The sequence below is a fragment of the Chiloscyllium plagiosum genome, chromosome 2 (genome assembly GCF_004010195.1).
Source record: "Chiloscyllium plagiosum isolate BGI_BamShark_2017 chromosome 2, ASM401019v2, whole genome shotgun sequence".
NCBI classification, from domain to species: domain Eukaryota; kingdom Metazoa; phylum Chordata; class Chondrichthyes; order Orectolobiformes; family Hemiscylliidae; genus Chiloscyllium; species Chiloscyllium plagiosum.
In genome coordinates, this window is record NC_057711.1 from 27,022,829 (window position 1) to 27,039,809 (window position 16,981).

The window sequence follows — 16,981 nt, forward strand, 5'->3', positions numbered from 1 at the left end:
GCAATATTCCAACAGTGGCCTAACCAATGTCCTGTACAGCTGCAACATGACCTCCCAACTCCTGTACTCAATACTCTAACCAATAAAGGAAAGCATACCAACTGCCTTCTTCACTATCTTATCTACCTGTGACTCCACTTTCAAGGAGCTATGAACCTGCACTCCAAGGTCTCTTTGTTCAGCAACTCTCCCTAGGACCTTACCATTAAATTATAAGTCCTGCTAAGATTTGCTTTCCCAAAATGCAGCACTTCGCATTTATCTAAATTAGACTCCATCTGCCACTTCTCAGCCCATTAGCCCATCTGGTCCAGATCCTGTTGTAATCTGAGGTAACCCTCTTCGCTGTCCACTACATCTCCAATTTTGGTGTCATCTGCAAACTTACTAACTGTACCTCTTCTGCTCGCATCCAAATCGTTTATATAAATGACAAAAAGTAGAGGACCCAGCACTGATCTTTGTGACACTCCACTGGTCACAGGCCTCCAGTCTGCAAAACAACCCTCCACCACCACCTGCTATCTTCTCCCTTTGAGCCAGTTCTGTATTCAAATGGCTAGTGTTCCCTGTATTCCATGAGATCTAACCTTGCTAATCAGTCTCCCATGGGTCAGTCTCCCATCAGTCTTGTGGAGTTTTGAATTTATTACCAGCACACTCCTTCCATCCAAGACATAACAATGACTCCCGTTACAAATGAAGGAAAACTGACAGCAATGACATATATACCAAATAACACCATATATTTTTGTTCTATTATCTGACTATTATTTCAAATGATTACAATTTGGCCTGAGCAGTTGGATTGTCTTGAAAGCTTCCATGAAGTTAACTGATGGAAATGAGTTACATAGAACCATAGAACTCCCACAGTATAGAAAGAGGTCATTTGGCCCATCGAGTCTGCACCAACTCTCCAAAGAGCATCCCACCCATACCCACCCAATTTCTACCATGGCTAATGCACCTAACCTGTACACCCTTGAAAACTATGGGCAATTTAGCATGGCCAATCCATCTAATCTGGACATCTTTGGACTGTGGGAAGAAACCCATGCAGACATGTGTAGAACATACAAATTGCACAAAGACAGTCATCGAAAGCCTGAATTAAGCCTGGGTCTCTGTCACTGTGAGTCAGCACTCATCATTATTGAGCCACACAGATGGCTAGTTTAGTTCAGTCCCTAGTTAACAGTAATCCCTGGGAAATTGATAATGGAGTATTCAGTGGTGATAACATATGGAGAAGATGCAGAAGTAGGCAATTTGGCCGCCCACCATTTAAAAAAGATTGTGGTGGGTCTGATTGTGATCACAAATTCACATTTGTGCCTGCCTCTGATAACCTAACTACTTGCTTATCAAGGAGAGAGGTTGAGGGGCAGCCTGATAGATATTTAAAAGATTGTGAATGGCATGCATAGAGTTGAAAGTATGAGGCTTATTTCCCCCAGGGTGGAGGGGTCAATTACTAGAAGACACAGGTTCAAGGTGCAGGGCAGGGGATTTAAAAGAGATGTATGAGGCAAGTTTTTTCACACAAAGGCTAGTGAGTGCCTGGAATGTGCTACCAGAGGAGAAGGTGAAAGCTGACACAATAGCATTTTTCAAGAAACACCTGGACAGGTACATGAATTGGAAGGGAACAGAGGGATATGGATCCTGTAATTGAAGACAATTTCAGTATGGAAGGGCAAAATGTGTTGGCGCAGGCTTGGAGGGCCAAAGGGCCTGTTCTTGTGCTATATAGTACGTTGTCCTTTGTTATTTATTTTGTTCTTTCTTGAAAAAGATGGTGATTGTCTGGCACCCGTGTGGCATAAATGTAACAAGCTAAAGGTTGTCCAGCTCATTCTGCTAAAAGGTAGAGACTGCCCTGGTATCTGATTATCAGCAAATAATGCTGAACATTGTGCAATCATCAATGAACCAGTCCACTTTGGCCTTCAAAAGGTCTTTGATGAAGCAATTGAAGATGGTTGAGTGTAGAATAGTATTCTGAGGAACTCCTATAGTGATACCCTGGGGCTGAGACGATGGGTCTTCAATAACCACTGTCATCTTTCCTTTGTGTAGGGTGCTTGAGTGAAATCTGGACCCTGCCATCAAAAGTAGGAGGGAGTTGAAATCCTGGGAGAATTGTATATTGCTGATGTGGAATGGGCACTGGTGGATTGGACACATATCAAGTACAGTTCATGGCCAGTGTCAGGAGTCCTTGTGGAGATCACTATTTGCCTTCACACTGCGGTGACATCCATATTATTGTGCAAAATGTAATAGATCCTGAACAGATCCAGCAGTTGAACATTGGACATTGGTGAGTCAATGTAAACAAGCAACAGAATGGTCATAATAATCAGCATATCCCCCATTCTATCATTAGCATCAAGCCAGATGGCCATTCAACAAGGAGTGCACAGGGCACACCAAGAACTGCCCCTAAAAAAATGAGATGGTTGCTTCATGAAACTCCAATACACACATGCTGGACAGCAGAAGCAGTATGCTCTGTACAGAAGTAAGTGCTCCCACAAACAACAGATCAATTCTGCTTAGTCAGGAACACTAGTAAACAATTGGGAGGGAAACAGTGCTTCATTAATGATGGTAGAGTCAAACATGTCAAAGCTAAGGACAAAGTTGAAGTATTTTCAACTGATTCCACCAGAAAATCTAGTGGAGGACCCACTTTGTTCTCCTCCTGAAGCCCCAGCCCCAAATCATAGAGTTCTTCAGCCTATTCAGTTCACCTGATATCAAGAAACAGCTGGATCCAAACTGCGCAACTTTCCCAGAGCAGCTACAACACTGGCGTCTACACAACATTGTGCAGAACCACAAGTAATGCGGATGCGGGATAAACTCAGCAGGTCTGGCAGCATCTGTGGAGAGAGGAACGGAGTTCTGAAGGTCATACCGGACTCAAAATATTCACTCTGCTCGGTCTCTGCATAGATGCTGCCAAATCTGGTGTGTTTTATCCAGAACTTTCTGTTTTATAGCATAAATGTCCAGGTATGTCTTACCCTCAAGAGGCAGGACAATTAATTCTGCCAATACTGTCCCACCACATTGCTCCCAATCACCTGTTAAGTGGTGGATAATGTCTAACAAACAAAATTCACAAATGAAAGGCAAATGTTTAGGGAAAACTGCTGCTACTGTCATTCAATTTCTCTCTAATCACCAAGTCAGGCATAAACAATGAGAACGGTCAATGCTGGCGTTAATGATAAAAATACGGGTTAATGCTGGAAAGACTCAGGTCAAGCTGCAGCTGTGGAGTGGAGTAACGCTTCAAAACTGGAAAAAAGGCAGCAGCTTTTCTCTCCAAAGACTGCTCTCAGCTCTGCTGAATAGTTACTGTATTCTCGCTCAGATTTCCACCATTTGTGCTTGTGAGAGATGTTAAACAACGTTGGAGATTTAAACGAAGCTCAGCAACATCATACCAGGTGCTGAGCGAGGTGTCTCTCTCTGTTAGCGTTTATCGTTTTTGAGAAACACGAAATAAAACACCTCGACGTTTATAATAAACGTCACTTCTAATGTGTCCGGGGGACTGTGTGACGAGGGCAGGCGAAGCGACATGACAGGAGTCTTGCTCATGTGCCCCCCTCCTCATTGATGCCTCCACTGGGGGCGGGAATCAGTTTGTGACAAACTCCCAGCTCAGATCTTACACCATGAAGACACGGCGTAGTGTGGAGATTTCTGTGTAAAATAATGTGCATCACCCCCCGCCCCCCCAGCAATGCAAATACAGTCACCTCGGAGCCCGCAAGTGTAGAGGGACACACAGAAATGTAACTCACCCGGGAGACGGTCAGAGACTGGTTAAAATCCGCCCCACCGGTCAGTCGAAAACCCCACGGCCCTGGTCCTGTCAAAACCACGTTTTGCGGCATATTGTCTTATTATTATCCCCGCTGGTTGTCGGTCAACTCGAATAGATTACACCTTTTTGAATCCTATATTGAAGAGACTGTGAACCCCTTCCCCTGCCCTTTCTGCTCGCACTGTTCTGCCAAAAGCTCCTTTAAATGAACTTGTCTTGCCGGCCCGGTCCGCCCAGCCCTCCGCCCATTCGCTCCCGGGACAGTATCTCCGCCCCCCCCCCCCCCTTCCCGGGAGCCCGCTGTGAAGGGACAGCGCGAAGGAACACCGAGCCCAGGCTGAGCGCTCCCCTCTGCAGGCCGGCGCTCAAACCCCAGCACTGACATCAACCCTCGGCGCTCAGGCGTGTGCCCTTATTTGGTTTCAAGTTAAAATCCATTCTGGCTCTGACCTCCCCACAACTAACTCTCCGCAGGGTTTCCACAGCGACTGGCAAACAAGAAGTGGCGAGGAGTCAACAGTGAGCCACTTCAGCTGAGGTCGAGGTGAATAGCTGCTGATGAACTAGGGGATATCAGTTGAGCATCTTCCATGGTTGGTCTTTCAGTGAAACTTCGGGCTGTTTCGACGTTTCCTTGCCCCCACCGATTTATTTTCCCCAGCTGCCTTCACGAACATGTGTAAAGTGTGTCTAGTTCTTGAACATCCCTGTTTGGATAACGGAAGTGAAAACTAAAAGTGAAAGAAATTGAACAGAGATGCTAGGTGTACGCATTCAGCCTATGCACACTTCAAGTTCATATTTGTAATGCTGAAATGAAGCTCACCTGTTCCGATGATGAATGAGCAAGTACATGCCAAGGATGTCTAATTGTTGCTACAGTGCTGGAGAACTACCTTCAGATACAACTTCTGAAACGTTTCATGTTGTCCATGAAGAAGTCTCACTCTGTATGCCACATTGACCACTGCCACTGCAGGCCATAGACTGTAAATGGCTGGAGTTTTGGCATCAGATTGTGACAGAGATATTTGAGATTCAGCAAAGAGAAAAGGAGGAGAAAGATTGAATTGTTCACAGCAGCAATTTCACTTTTCCTTGCACCCACTGTGGGGAAACTGCCAGTCATAGAGAAGCCTGACTAGCCAACAATGGGCTAGCAACCTATGAGCACGACCTTCCTAAAATCTTCATCTGTATAGAGATGTCAGCAGGGAGATTAACTTTTCTAGGGAGTATATTAGAATATATAGCAATTGATATGCCAGTGTATTTGACTTCTGTACGTTCAGTGAGTGTACATATCACTGCCATATAGGAGAGGAAGATGCAATGTTATAAGACACTAATCTTTATAACATTGACATTTTCCAAAATCTGGATCCTACCTGTTGACTCCATCTGCCTCTTTGGTGATGGCCTAAGATGAAGCCAGTCTGTTTGCAAACCTTGGTGTCACATCTGACCCTAAGACGAACCTCCGACCTCACATTGGTGCCATTATTAAGACTACCTGTTTCTACCTACATTGCCCAACTTAGTCCCCTTCTCAGCTCATGTGTGGCCAAAATGCTTATTCCCGCCTTTATTATTTGTAGGCTTGATTATTTTGACATATTCCTGACGGGTCTTTCATAATCTACCATCTGTAAAGTTGAGATCATCCAAAACCCTACTGCCCATTTCTAAGAAGTCCTGTTCCCCTCTCAGTCCTCTGCTCAGTGATCAATCTTGATTCATGGTCAAGCAAAACCTCGATTTTAAAACAGAGAATGGTGCCCAGTTCAGCTGGTTTGGTAGCATCTGTTGAGATGGAACAGTGATAATGTTTTAAGTCTAGTGTGACATCTTCAAACAGATCTGAAGAAGTCATATCGGACTCAAATGTTCATTCTGATTCTCTTTCTACGGATGCTGCCTGACCTGCTGAGTTTCTCTAGTATTCTCTGTGTTTCATTCAGATTTTCAGCATCTGCAGTACTTTGGTTTTACATGATTTTAAGACTCTCACCCTTGTTTAAAAGTCAATACATGGTCTCATCACTCCTTATCTCAGAGTGTATTCTATATGGTGAGAACTTAGGAATGGTAGAGGACCAGAGAGGTTTAGAAGACAACATAGAGTAATATAACAAAATAGTGGTCATGTATTTAAACAATTATAATGCTTACTGGATGGTCAGGCTTCATTCAGATATAAACTAATGGAGATTATGCTACAGTACTGTAACCTTCGGTTTGAGGCAATCAATTAGCTCAGTTGCCTGGAAGGCTCGTTTGCAATGCATAGTGATGCCATTAGCATGGGTTCAAATCCTGCACTGCCTGTGGTTACCATGAAAGACTCTCCTTCTCAACCTCTCTCCTTTCCTGAGGTGTGGTGATCCTCAAGTTAAACCGCCACAAATCATCTCTCCATCTAATGAGAGAGGAGCCCGAAAGTCCAGTAGGATTATAACTACTTAGACTCCACTTGGAGAACCATGTTTAGTTTTGGGCACTACATATTGAAAGGGATCTATTGCCTTCACGGGTGTGTCATGTAATTCACTAGAATAATAGCAATGTCTAAAACTTGGGTGAACTTGCAGCATGGGTTGGTACCTGGGATTTTGAGGTGTGGCCATTTCAGAGACATGGCTAGAGAAGGGACAAGAATGGTTGTTGCAGATTCTGGGATTTAGATGTTTCAGCAAGAATAGAAATAATGGTAAAAGAGGAGGAGGTGTGGCATTATTAATCAAAGGTAGTACTACAGCAGCTGGGAGAACGTTTGAGGACTCATCCACTGAGATAGTTTGGGCTGAAGTTAGAAACAGAAAAGGTGGTCACCCTGTTGGGAGTTTTGTATAAGCCACTGAATTGTTCCAGTGATATAGAGGAAAGGATAGCAAAGATGATTCTCGATAGGAGTGAGAGTAACAGGGTAGTTGTTATGGGGATTTTAACTTCCCCAATATTGACTGGGCATACAATAGTTCAAGTAGTTTAGATGGGTCCGTTTTTGTTTAATGTGTGCAGGAGGGTTTTCTGACACAGTATGTAGACAGACCAACAAGGGGCGATGCCACATTGGATTTGGTAGTGGGTAATGAGCCCAGCCAGGTTAGATTTGGAGATAGGTGAGCACTTTGGGGATAGTGACCATAATTCGCTTAGGTTTACAATAGCAATGAGCAGGGATAGTTATATACCACAGGAAAAGAGATATAACTCAGGGAAAGGCAATTATGATGTGATTAGGCAAGATTTAGGATGCATAGGATGGGGAAGGAAACTGCAGGGGATGGAAATACTTGAAATGTGGAGCTCATTCAAGGAACAGCTACTGCGAGTCCTTGATAAGTATATACCTATCAGGCAGGGAGAGAGGGAGCCATGGTTTACTAAAGAAGTTGAAGCTCTTGTCAAGAGGAAGAAGGAGGCTTATGTGAGGATGAGGCATGAAAGCTCAGTTAGGGGGCTTGAGAGTTATACGTTAGCCAGAAAAGATTTAAAGAGAGGTCTAAGAAGAGCCAGGAGGGGACATGAGAAGTTGTTGGCTGATAGGATCAAGGAAAACCTTAAGGCCTCCTATACATATATCAGGAATAAAAGAATGACTAGAGTAAGATGAGAGCTGAAAATGTGATGCTGGAAAAGCGCAGCAGGTCAGGCAGCATCCAAGGAGCAGGAGAATCGACGTTTCGGGCATAAGCCCTTCTTCAGGAATGAGGAAAGTATGTCCAGCAGGCTAAGATAAAAGGTAGGGAGGAGGGACTTGGGGGAGGGGCGTTGTGATAGGTGGAAGGAGGTAAAGGATATCAGAACTGAAAATGTGTTGCTGGAAAAGCGCAGCAGGTCAGGCAGCATCCAAGGAGTAGGAGAATCGACGTTTCGGGCATGAGCCCTTCTTCAGGACTGAGGAAAGTGTGTCCAGCAAGCTAAGATAAAATGTAGGCAGGAGGGACTTGGGGAAGGGGCGTTAGAAATGCGAAAGGTGGAAGGAGGTCAAGGTGACGGTGATAGGTCGGAGTGGGGGTGGGGGCGGACATGTCAGGAAGAAGATTGCAGGTTAGGAAGGCGGCGCTGAGTTCGAGAGATTTGTGTGAGACAAGGTGGGGGAAGGGGAATGAGGAAACTGGAGAAATCTGAGTTCATCCCTTGTGATTGGAGGGTTCCTGGGCGGAAGATGAGGCGCTTTTCCTCCAACCGTCGTGTTGCTATGGTCTGACGATGGAGGAGTCCAAGGACCTGCATGTCCTTGGTGGAGTGACAGGGCGAGTTGAAGGGTTGAGCCACGGGGTGGTTGGGTTGGTGGGTCCGGGTGTCCCAGAGGTATTCTCTCAAAATTCCGCAAGTAGGCGGTCTGTCCATCCAATATCGAGGAGGCCATATCGGATGCAGCGGATGCAATAAATGATGTGTGTGGAGGTGCAGTTGAAATTGTGGCGGATATGGAAGGATCTCTTGGGGCCTTGGAGGGAAGTAAGGGGGAGGTGTGGGCGCAAATGTTGCATTTCTTGCGGTTGCAGGGGAAGGTTCCGGGAGTGGAGGTTGGGTTGGTGGTGGAGGGGGGAGGGGTGGACCTGACGAGGGAGTCACGGACGGAGTGGTCTTTTCGGAACGCTGATAGGGAAGGGGAGAATATATCCCTGGTTGTGTGGTCCGTTTGGACGTGGCGAAAATGACGGCGGATGATATGCTGCAGATGGAGGTTGGTGGGGTGGTAGGTGAGCATCAGTGGGGTTCTGTCTTGATGGAGACGAAGGAATTGGGAATATGGGATGGCGTTTTTACAGGGGGCAGGGTGGGAGGAGGCGTAGTCTACGAATTCAAAACCGCCAGCAACGGTTCTCCTTCAGGATCCTCCATTCCATGCTTGCAGCCATTCGCTGCCACTGAACCTCTCTCAGCTTCTGCCTCGGAACACTTCAACCCTATGGCATCAATGTGGACTTCACCAGTTTCCTCAATTCCCCTCCCCCCACCTTGACACCTTCCAACATTAGACCATAGAACATAGAACATAGGACATAGAACATTACAGCACAGTACAGGCCCTTCGGTCCTCGATGTTGCGCCAACCTGTGAAAATAATCTGATGCCAATCTAACCTACACTGTTCCATTATTATCCACATATATGTCCAATGCCCATTTAAATGTCCTCCAATTCCAACATATCTTTCTTTAGATAAGGGAATAAAACTATTCACATTATTCCAGCTGTGATCTGCCTCAAATAGTTTTAGCAAAACCTTCTTAATGTTTTTTATACATTAACAGGATTACGACGTTGATTGCTGGGCCAGCATTTAATGTTCATCCCTCATTGCCCGGAGGACAGTTAAGAGTCAAACACGTTGCTCTGGGTCTACAATCACATGTAGGCCAGACCAGGTAAGGATGCCATTTCCCTTCCTTAAAGGACATTAGTGAACCAGGTGGGTTTTCCCAATAATCGACAATGGATTTATAGTTATCATTAGACTCTTAATTCCAAACTTTTTATTGAATTCAAATTCCACCATTTGCCATGGCAGGATTCAAACCTGGTACCTCAGAACATAACCTGGATCTCTGGATTAACAGTCCACCCATAATACCATTGCCTTCCCAATATATTCCATTCCATTTGACATAAAGGCCAACATTCCATTTGCCCTCCCCATTAACTGCAGAACTTGGATGCTCGCTATTTGTGAGTTATGGATGCAGATTCTCAAATCCCTCTGTTCCTTAACTTTCTGCAGTCTTTCCACATTTAAATAATATTCAACACTTCTATTCTTTAGGGGGGCATGATGGCTCAGTGTTCCCTCACACACCAGGGATCCCATTTGATTTCACTCTCAGGAGACTATATGGAGTTTACACTTTCTCCCCATATCTTTGTGGGTTGCCTCTGTGTGCTCCAGTTTCTTCCCACAGTCCAAAGATGTGCAGGTTAGTTGGATTGGCCATGTTAAATTGCCCATAGTGTCCATAGATGTGTGGGCCAGATGGATTAGCCATGAGAAATACAGGTTTACAGGGATAGGGTAGAGGGATGGGTTTGGACTGAATGTTCTTTGGAGGATTGGTATGGATTTGATGAGCTGAATGGCTGGCTTCCACACTCTAGGGATTCTATAATTCTTCCTGTCAAAGAGCATAACCTCACATTTCCAACTTTAAATTCCCTCTACATTTGTGACACTTACTTGACCTGTCTATAGCTCTCTGTGGACTCTTGTCTTCCCATCTGTGTTTGTATTATTTGCAAGTTCAGTAATGGTTTATTGTCATTCATATCATCAATGTATATTGTAAGTAACTGCGGCTCCGGCACCGATTCCCCATGGCATTTCACTCGGACTCTGGTCTACATTCAGACCAGCACAGTTTGGATCCGAACAGGACAACCAGTACAGACTACGAATTCAAAATCGCCAGCAACGGTTCTCCTTCAGGATCCTCCACTCCATGCTTGCAGCCATTCGCTGCCACTGAACCTCTCTCATCTTCTGCCTCGGAACACTTCAACCCTATGGCATCAATGTGGACTTCACCAGTTTCCTCAATTCTCCTCCCCCCATCTTGACACCTTCCAACCTGACAGCTCAGCACCATCCTCATGACCTGTCCTACCTGCCAATCTTCCTTCCCACTGATCCGCTCCATCCTCCTCATCAACCTATCACCTTTATCCCCACCTCCATCCACCTATTGCACTCTTTGCTACCTTCTCCCCAGCCCTACCCCCCACCCCTCCCATTTATCTCTCCACCCTGGAGACTCCCTGCCTCATTCTTGATGAAGGGGTTTTGCTCGAAACGTTTATTTTCCTGCTCCTCGGATGTTGCCTGACCTGCTGTGCTTTTCCAGCACCACTCTAACCTTGACTCTGATCTCCAGCATCTGCAGTCCTCACTTTCACACTAGTTACAGTTGTCATCCTGAAAATGCCCTTTTTACCCCAAACACTCTGTCTTCTATTAATTCACAAATCCTCTACCCATGCCTCGCCACCATGAGATCATATCTTAAGGGGTCTTATGTGTGGTACCTTATCACAGGCCTTTCTGAAATCCAAATGTACTACTACTGATTCCTCTTTATCTATCTTGCCTGTTACCTCCACAAAGATCTGTCTAGCATGATTTCCTCTTCATGAAGCCATGCTGACTTTGGTTATATCATGTATTTCTAAATGCTCTCCTGTTACATCCTTTATAATAGATGCTAACGTGTTCCCAGCACCATATGTTAAGCTAACTGTCTATTGTTACCTGTTTATTATCTCCCTCCCTTTTTCAACAGGAGTGTTGCATTGTTAAAAATCACACAACACCAGGTTATAGTCCAACAGGTTTATTTGGAAGCACAAGCTTTCAGAGCACTGCTCTTTCATTAGGTGTTACATTGGCAGTTATCCATCCTTCTAGGACCTTCCCAAATATATTCTCAAACATTACTACGACTGCATCCAATGCTTCTGCAGTTATTCCTTCAAAACCCTAGGATGCAATCCACGAAGCCCAGGGGTTTTGTCGGCCTTTTGCCTCATTAGTTTTTCTAGTACTTTTTCTCCAGTGTTAGTTATTGCATTTATTTTTACCCTCCTTTTAACTCCTTGATTATTTAGTAATTTTGATATACTAGTGTTCTTGACCATGAGGATTGATGCAAAGTATTTTTCAATGATTTGGATATGAACCTACGAGGTATAGTTAGTAAATTTGCTGATGACACCAAAATTGGAGGTGTAGTGGACAGTGAAGAAGGTTACCTCAGATTACAATGGGATCTTGATCACATGGGCCAATGGGCTGAGGAGTGGCAGATGGAGTTTAATTTAGATAAATGCAAGGTGCTGTATTTTGAGAAAGCCGAATCTTAGCACGACTTATATACTTAATGGTAAGGTATTCGGGAGTGTTGCTGAACAAAGAGACCTTGGAGTGCAAGTTCATAGCTCCTTGAAAATAGAGTCACAGGTAGATAGGATAGTGAAGAAGGCATTTGGTATGTTTCCTTTATTGGTCAGAATATTGAGTGTAGGAGTTAGGAGGTCATGTTACGGCTATACAAGACGTTGGTTAGGCCACTGTTGGAATATAGCTTGCATTTCTGGTCTCCTTCCTATCAGAAGGATGTTGTGAAACTTGAAAGGGTTCAGGAAAAATTTACAAGGATGTTGCCAGGGTTGGAGGATTTGAGCTATAGGGAGAGGCTGAATAGGCTGGGGCTGTTTTTCCTGGAGTGTCGAAGACTGAGGGGTGACCTCATAGTGGTTTGTAAAATCATGAGGGTCATGGATAGGATAAATAGACAAAGTCTTTTCCTTGGGATGGGGGAGTTCAGAACTAGAGCGCATAGGTTTAGGGTAAGAGGGGAAAGATATAAAAGGGACCTAAGGGCAACGTTTTCATGTAGAGGGTGGTGCGTTTGTGGAATGAGCTACCAGAAGAAATGGTGGAGGCTGGTACAATTACAACAATTAAAAGGCATCTGGATGGGTATATGAATAGGAAGGGTTTGGAGGAATATGGGCCAAGTGCTGGCAAATGGGACTAGATTAGGATGGGATATCTGGTCGGCATGGACGAATTGGACTGAAGAGTCTGTTTCCGTGCTGTACATCCCAATGACTCTTCTGTCATTTTCTGACTCCTCATTATTAATTCTCCAGCCTTGTTTAATGGGGCCTATGGCTAAGTGTCAGTTGTGGCTCAGTTGGTTGCATTCCTGCTTTTGTGTCACAAGGGTTAGCCCTGCATTAGGGTTTGAGGACAAAAATCAAGGCTGTTGTCTCAGTGCAATACCGATTACTGCTTTGAGAAAGCTTTTTGCAGAGGAACAGGGAAGGTGTCCTTGATGTCTTGGTCAATATTGATCCCTCAGTCTACTTCGCAAGAACGTGCAGCCAACAGGACCATGCGGAAGTCCTGACATTCTGACCTATGAGAATTTTCTGGAAAGTTTCAACAGCTGATGGGTATTTGCCTGTTCACTGGGACCCTCCTTGGAAGCCAGACTCTGAGCTAGTCAGAGAATTTGTACAGTTCTGTGAAACTGAAAACCCAGACAGAGAAAACCCAGTCTAACTGTTGGTTATCTCTATCAGTCACACTGATTCCCTCTCTTTGACCCATGCCTATGTCCTCAGACACAACTATCCCCTCACCCCACTCAGCAGTCATGCTATTCTCCTCTCACCTTACCCACTGACCCTTTCACCGATCTTCTATCCTAATCAATTGCCACCTAACCTACCTGGTATCTCACCCATCTGCCACCCAACCCACCTCTCATCTCACCCTCCTGGTCACCAACCCACCTAGCAGCTCAACCACCTCCCACCCAATCCACCTGACATCTCACCCACCTGCCATCCAACCCGCCTAGCACTCACACCACTTGGCATCTCACCCAATCTGTCACCTGACCTACCTGGCACTCAAACCACCTGGCATCTCACGTGTCTGCCACTCAGCCCACCTCTCATCTCGTCCACATGGTCACCAACCCACCAGGGATCTCACCCACCACCCATCCAAACCACCTGACGTATCACCCACCTGGCATCTCACCCATCTGCCAAGCAACTGAAAGATGATATCTGGTGAAAAGTGTTATCTTAATGTAGGTTTTTCTTTTTATATGTATTGTTGCACTATTCTTGATTATTTTCAATTGGCTCAACTGTTTTGAGGTTCTTTCCATATGCTAGCGCCCCCTGTTAGTGGCCCAAGCTTTCATCAGCTGTAAGCAAAAGCAGTGGCTTTTCTCACCCACTTTACAATTGCACTTTCAGAACTCCTCGGGTGGTAGCAAGGTGATTTCTGTAATTTCTCTGCTTCTGAGAAGGATAACTGAATGTTTCTTTTGTTTCATCCCAATCTTCCCTCAGCTCAGCATTAAGACTGCGAACTTGCCTCTATTAGGGAATTAAATCTTTGATCTACTATTACATGTTGCTCCAACATGTGCTACCACTTTGTAGGAACAGCTGATTTTCTTTCAAGTTCATATAGCACTGTTGGCTATTGATTATTTTAACTACAGGCACGTTTCAGGGGGAAATGATGTCATCTTGCAGTCAGAAAATCCTCTATTGCTTTGGAAGAAACATTGAAAATCTTCTTTTTCATGGATATCATCAGATACATTTGCCATCATAATTATTGGCAAATTTATGTTTGGCTGAAAACCACTATCATGACTCTAACCCTTCCTTTCCCAGCTGAACTTATTGCCTCTCAATTTTATCTTGGACGTGAGAGGTGTTCCGACCTTAGTTTCTCCATTCTTGCCATTCATTACTCTATAGGCAAGGCATCCTTCGTTCCAAATATTTCCATGGACTCAACGTTTGGCACAAAAACAGAAAGTGCTGGACAAACCCAGACGCTCTGGCAGCATCTGTGAACAGAAAAGCAAAGTTAACATTTTGAGTTCAATACAACCCTTCTGAATCACCTTTTGGCATTTCTGTGACCTACAGTTCTGAGATTATCTGCACTCCTCCTTGCACATCCCCAGTTTACATGCTCCACCACTGGAGCTAACGCATTTAGCCACTACAACTCTCATTCCCTCCCTAAAACTTTCCTGCTTGACTCTCTTCTGTTAATACATTCTTCGTTACCTACCTCCTTCAACAGGGTTTTAGTCACCCGATAGTTCCTTATCTTAACAGAAAGTGCCGGAGAAACTCAGCAGGTCTGGCAGCATCTGTGGAGAGAAAGCAGAGAATGGTCTGAAGAAGGGATTCTGGGCTCGAATTAGATGCTGCCAAACCGGCTGAATGGCTGGTAATTTCTGATTTGTTTCAGATTGTCAGCACCCACAGTTCTTTGTTTTATTTTAGCTCCTTACCAAGTTCAGTGTTGACATTGGTTCAAGAATGCTCCTGTGGAGTTTCTTGTTAATGGTCTGGTGTAAATGCTGGTGATTGTTGTGAACTGAGTATCCAGTTTGTTCCAGACATCAAGTTGTCCATGGGCTAACTCTTCGGAAGTATGAAACCATAATAATGAGACACTGGCAAAGTGACAGTCAAAATCACACATCTCCAGCCAGCTGGTTGTCCAAATTACTTATCCAAGGTTACAAATAGGAGTAGAGAGATTTTAGTGATTTCTGTGCTGCGGTCTGAAAAATCATTAATCATGGAAAAACTGTTTACATAACAAATTGAGTAAAATATGAAATTTTGGTGACGGAAGAGAAAGCACTAATTTATCTTCATTCATTATGTCATTTTATATTTGTGATATGATTTCTCCACAATTTCAGGGATTCTTACCATAATAACATTTGCTGTGCTCATAATACTGACATATATGGGCAGAAATGTAACTCTGTTTACAGGCTGTGTAGCAAAGTTTTGACTTAGAATGAGAAGGTGAAAATGCAAAGAAGGGGAGTATAATTCTGAGAATGTGAAAAAAAAATCTATTGAAAAATTTCCAGACCTCAATTCTTTTTTGTGCTGATGTGCATCAAAGTGTCAGGAAATTGTTGTACTGCGTATAGATCAACAGACACTGTCTTGCTTTTATTGACTGCAGTGGTTGTAGAGTCCAATTATGAGCCATGCTATTTGTGCTGCCAGGACTAGATTAAAAGTATTCACAAGATGGCAAAACCATGTCTCATCATGTCAGCAATAACTGTCCGTGCAGCACAGAAAACATGTAGACTAAATTGGAGATGTCTGCTCTGTAGCTACTAAATCATCCAACTCCCACCTTTTCAGTGAAGCTGATATGCAAACCAGTCAATTGAAAACCAATCTGGCTTCATGGGTTGCGTTATTGCATATATCATTTACATTAAACATAGTTTTTAATGGGAAAAAAAATCCTTGCAGTTCCCACTCCATTTCATATTTAATGCTTATGCTACATTTGAATAGGAACACTAAGTGACATAAGCTGTTGGCAATGGAACAAGTGAGCCTGGAAAATTTTTATTGTGCAAACACAAATCATTCATACAAAGTTCACCTGTCTGCTACTTTAATGAGGGATTTGCACATGTATTTTAACAGGAGATAACCTCTCTTAGAGTAGTAAAGAAAATTATTTGATAGGTGTTGAAAACTTGTATGCCAATATCCTCAGCTAATTTCAAGCTTTTAGTTTTATGGCTGTCTCCTTTTGTGTGCTGGTTACATTGAGTTCTCCAATATTGTGCTTGGAGTAGGGAGCAATATGTTTAAAATGAACACAGGTGAAATAGTTCATGTTGTAGCCCACACTCTCTTCATTTCATGATGTAAATCTGCTTTGAAGAAGTATGTTGACATGCATTTCAAAAGGTAAACTTCTCAAATGTAACATGCAGTTGGTTTTTAGTAAAGTTTTTATGAAAAAAGCCTGCCAAAGAGATCAGTGACATTTATAAATCTGCTGATTTGGACAAGCAAGAAATATCCTTACACACTATCCATTACTATTGGTATGTTTAATTGAGGTATTTATGCAGTTGAAAAAAAAACCTTGCTGTAGGAAAGATGCTGTAAAACCTGAAAGGGTTCAGAAAAGATTCACAAAGATGTTGGCAAAATTGGAGAGTTTGAGCTACAGGGAGAGGCTGAATAGGCTGGGGCTATTTTCCCTGGAACATCGGAGGCTGAGGGATGACCTAATAGTGGTTTATAAAATCAAAAGGGACATGGAAATAGCCCCATGTCCCTATAGTAAGTAGAAGATCTTTTCCCCAGAGTGGGGGGAGTCCTAAACTAGAGGACTTAGGTTTAAGGTGAGAGGGGAAAGATTTAAAAGGGACCTAAGGGGTAACTTTTGCATGCAGAGGGTGGTGCATGTGTGGAATAAGCAGCTAGAGGTGGTGGTGGAAAAGGATACAATTACAACATTTAACAGGCATCTGGATGGGTACATGAATAGAAAGGGCTTAGAGGGATATCGGCCAAATGTTGCCAAATGGTCTAGATTATTTTAAGATATCTGGTCAGTACAAACAAGTTGGACTGAGGGGTCTGGTTCCCTGCTGTACATCTCTATGATTCTATGCAGTTAGGATTCATCGATTTTTCTATATGCCAGGTTTTAAACAGAAGTGGTATATTCTCAGTCAACAATCATCCTCTGTGTTTTAAACCTCAAGGTTACTGGACAGCTTGATCCAATTTGAGAGATAA

At 43.8% G+C, this 16,981-nt stretch overlaps 1 protein-coding gene across 2 annotated transcripts in view; it reads right to left on the reverse strand.

The window, feature by feature from the left end:
- Positions 1-4,127, reverse strand: part of pdlim3b (PDZ and LIM domain 3b) — a 107,113-nt gene extending 102,986 nt beyond the window's left edge. The window contains exon 1 of one of the 2 annotated variants that reach the window (XM_043706005.1): positions 3,825-4,127. In XM_043706005.1, coding sequence (XP_043561940.1) covers positions 3,825-3,917 — 93 coding nt within the window. In that variant the 5' untranslated portion in view covers positions 3,918-4,127. The remainder of the gene's footprint in view (positions 1-3,824) is intronic. The other variant, XM_043705997.1, reaches the window with a different exon arrangement.
- Positions 4,128-16,981: the final 12,854 nt, after the last annotated feature.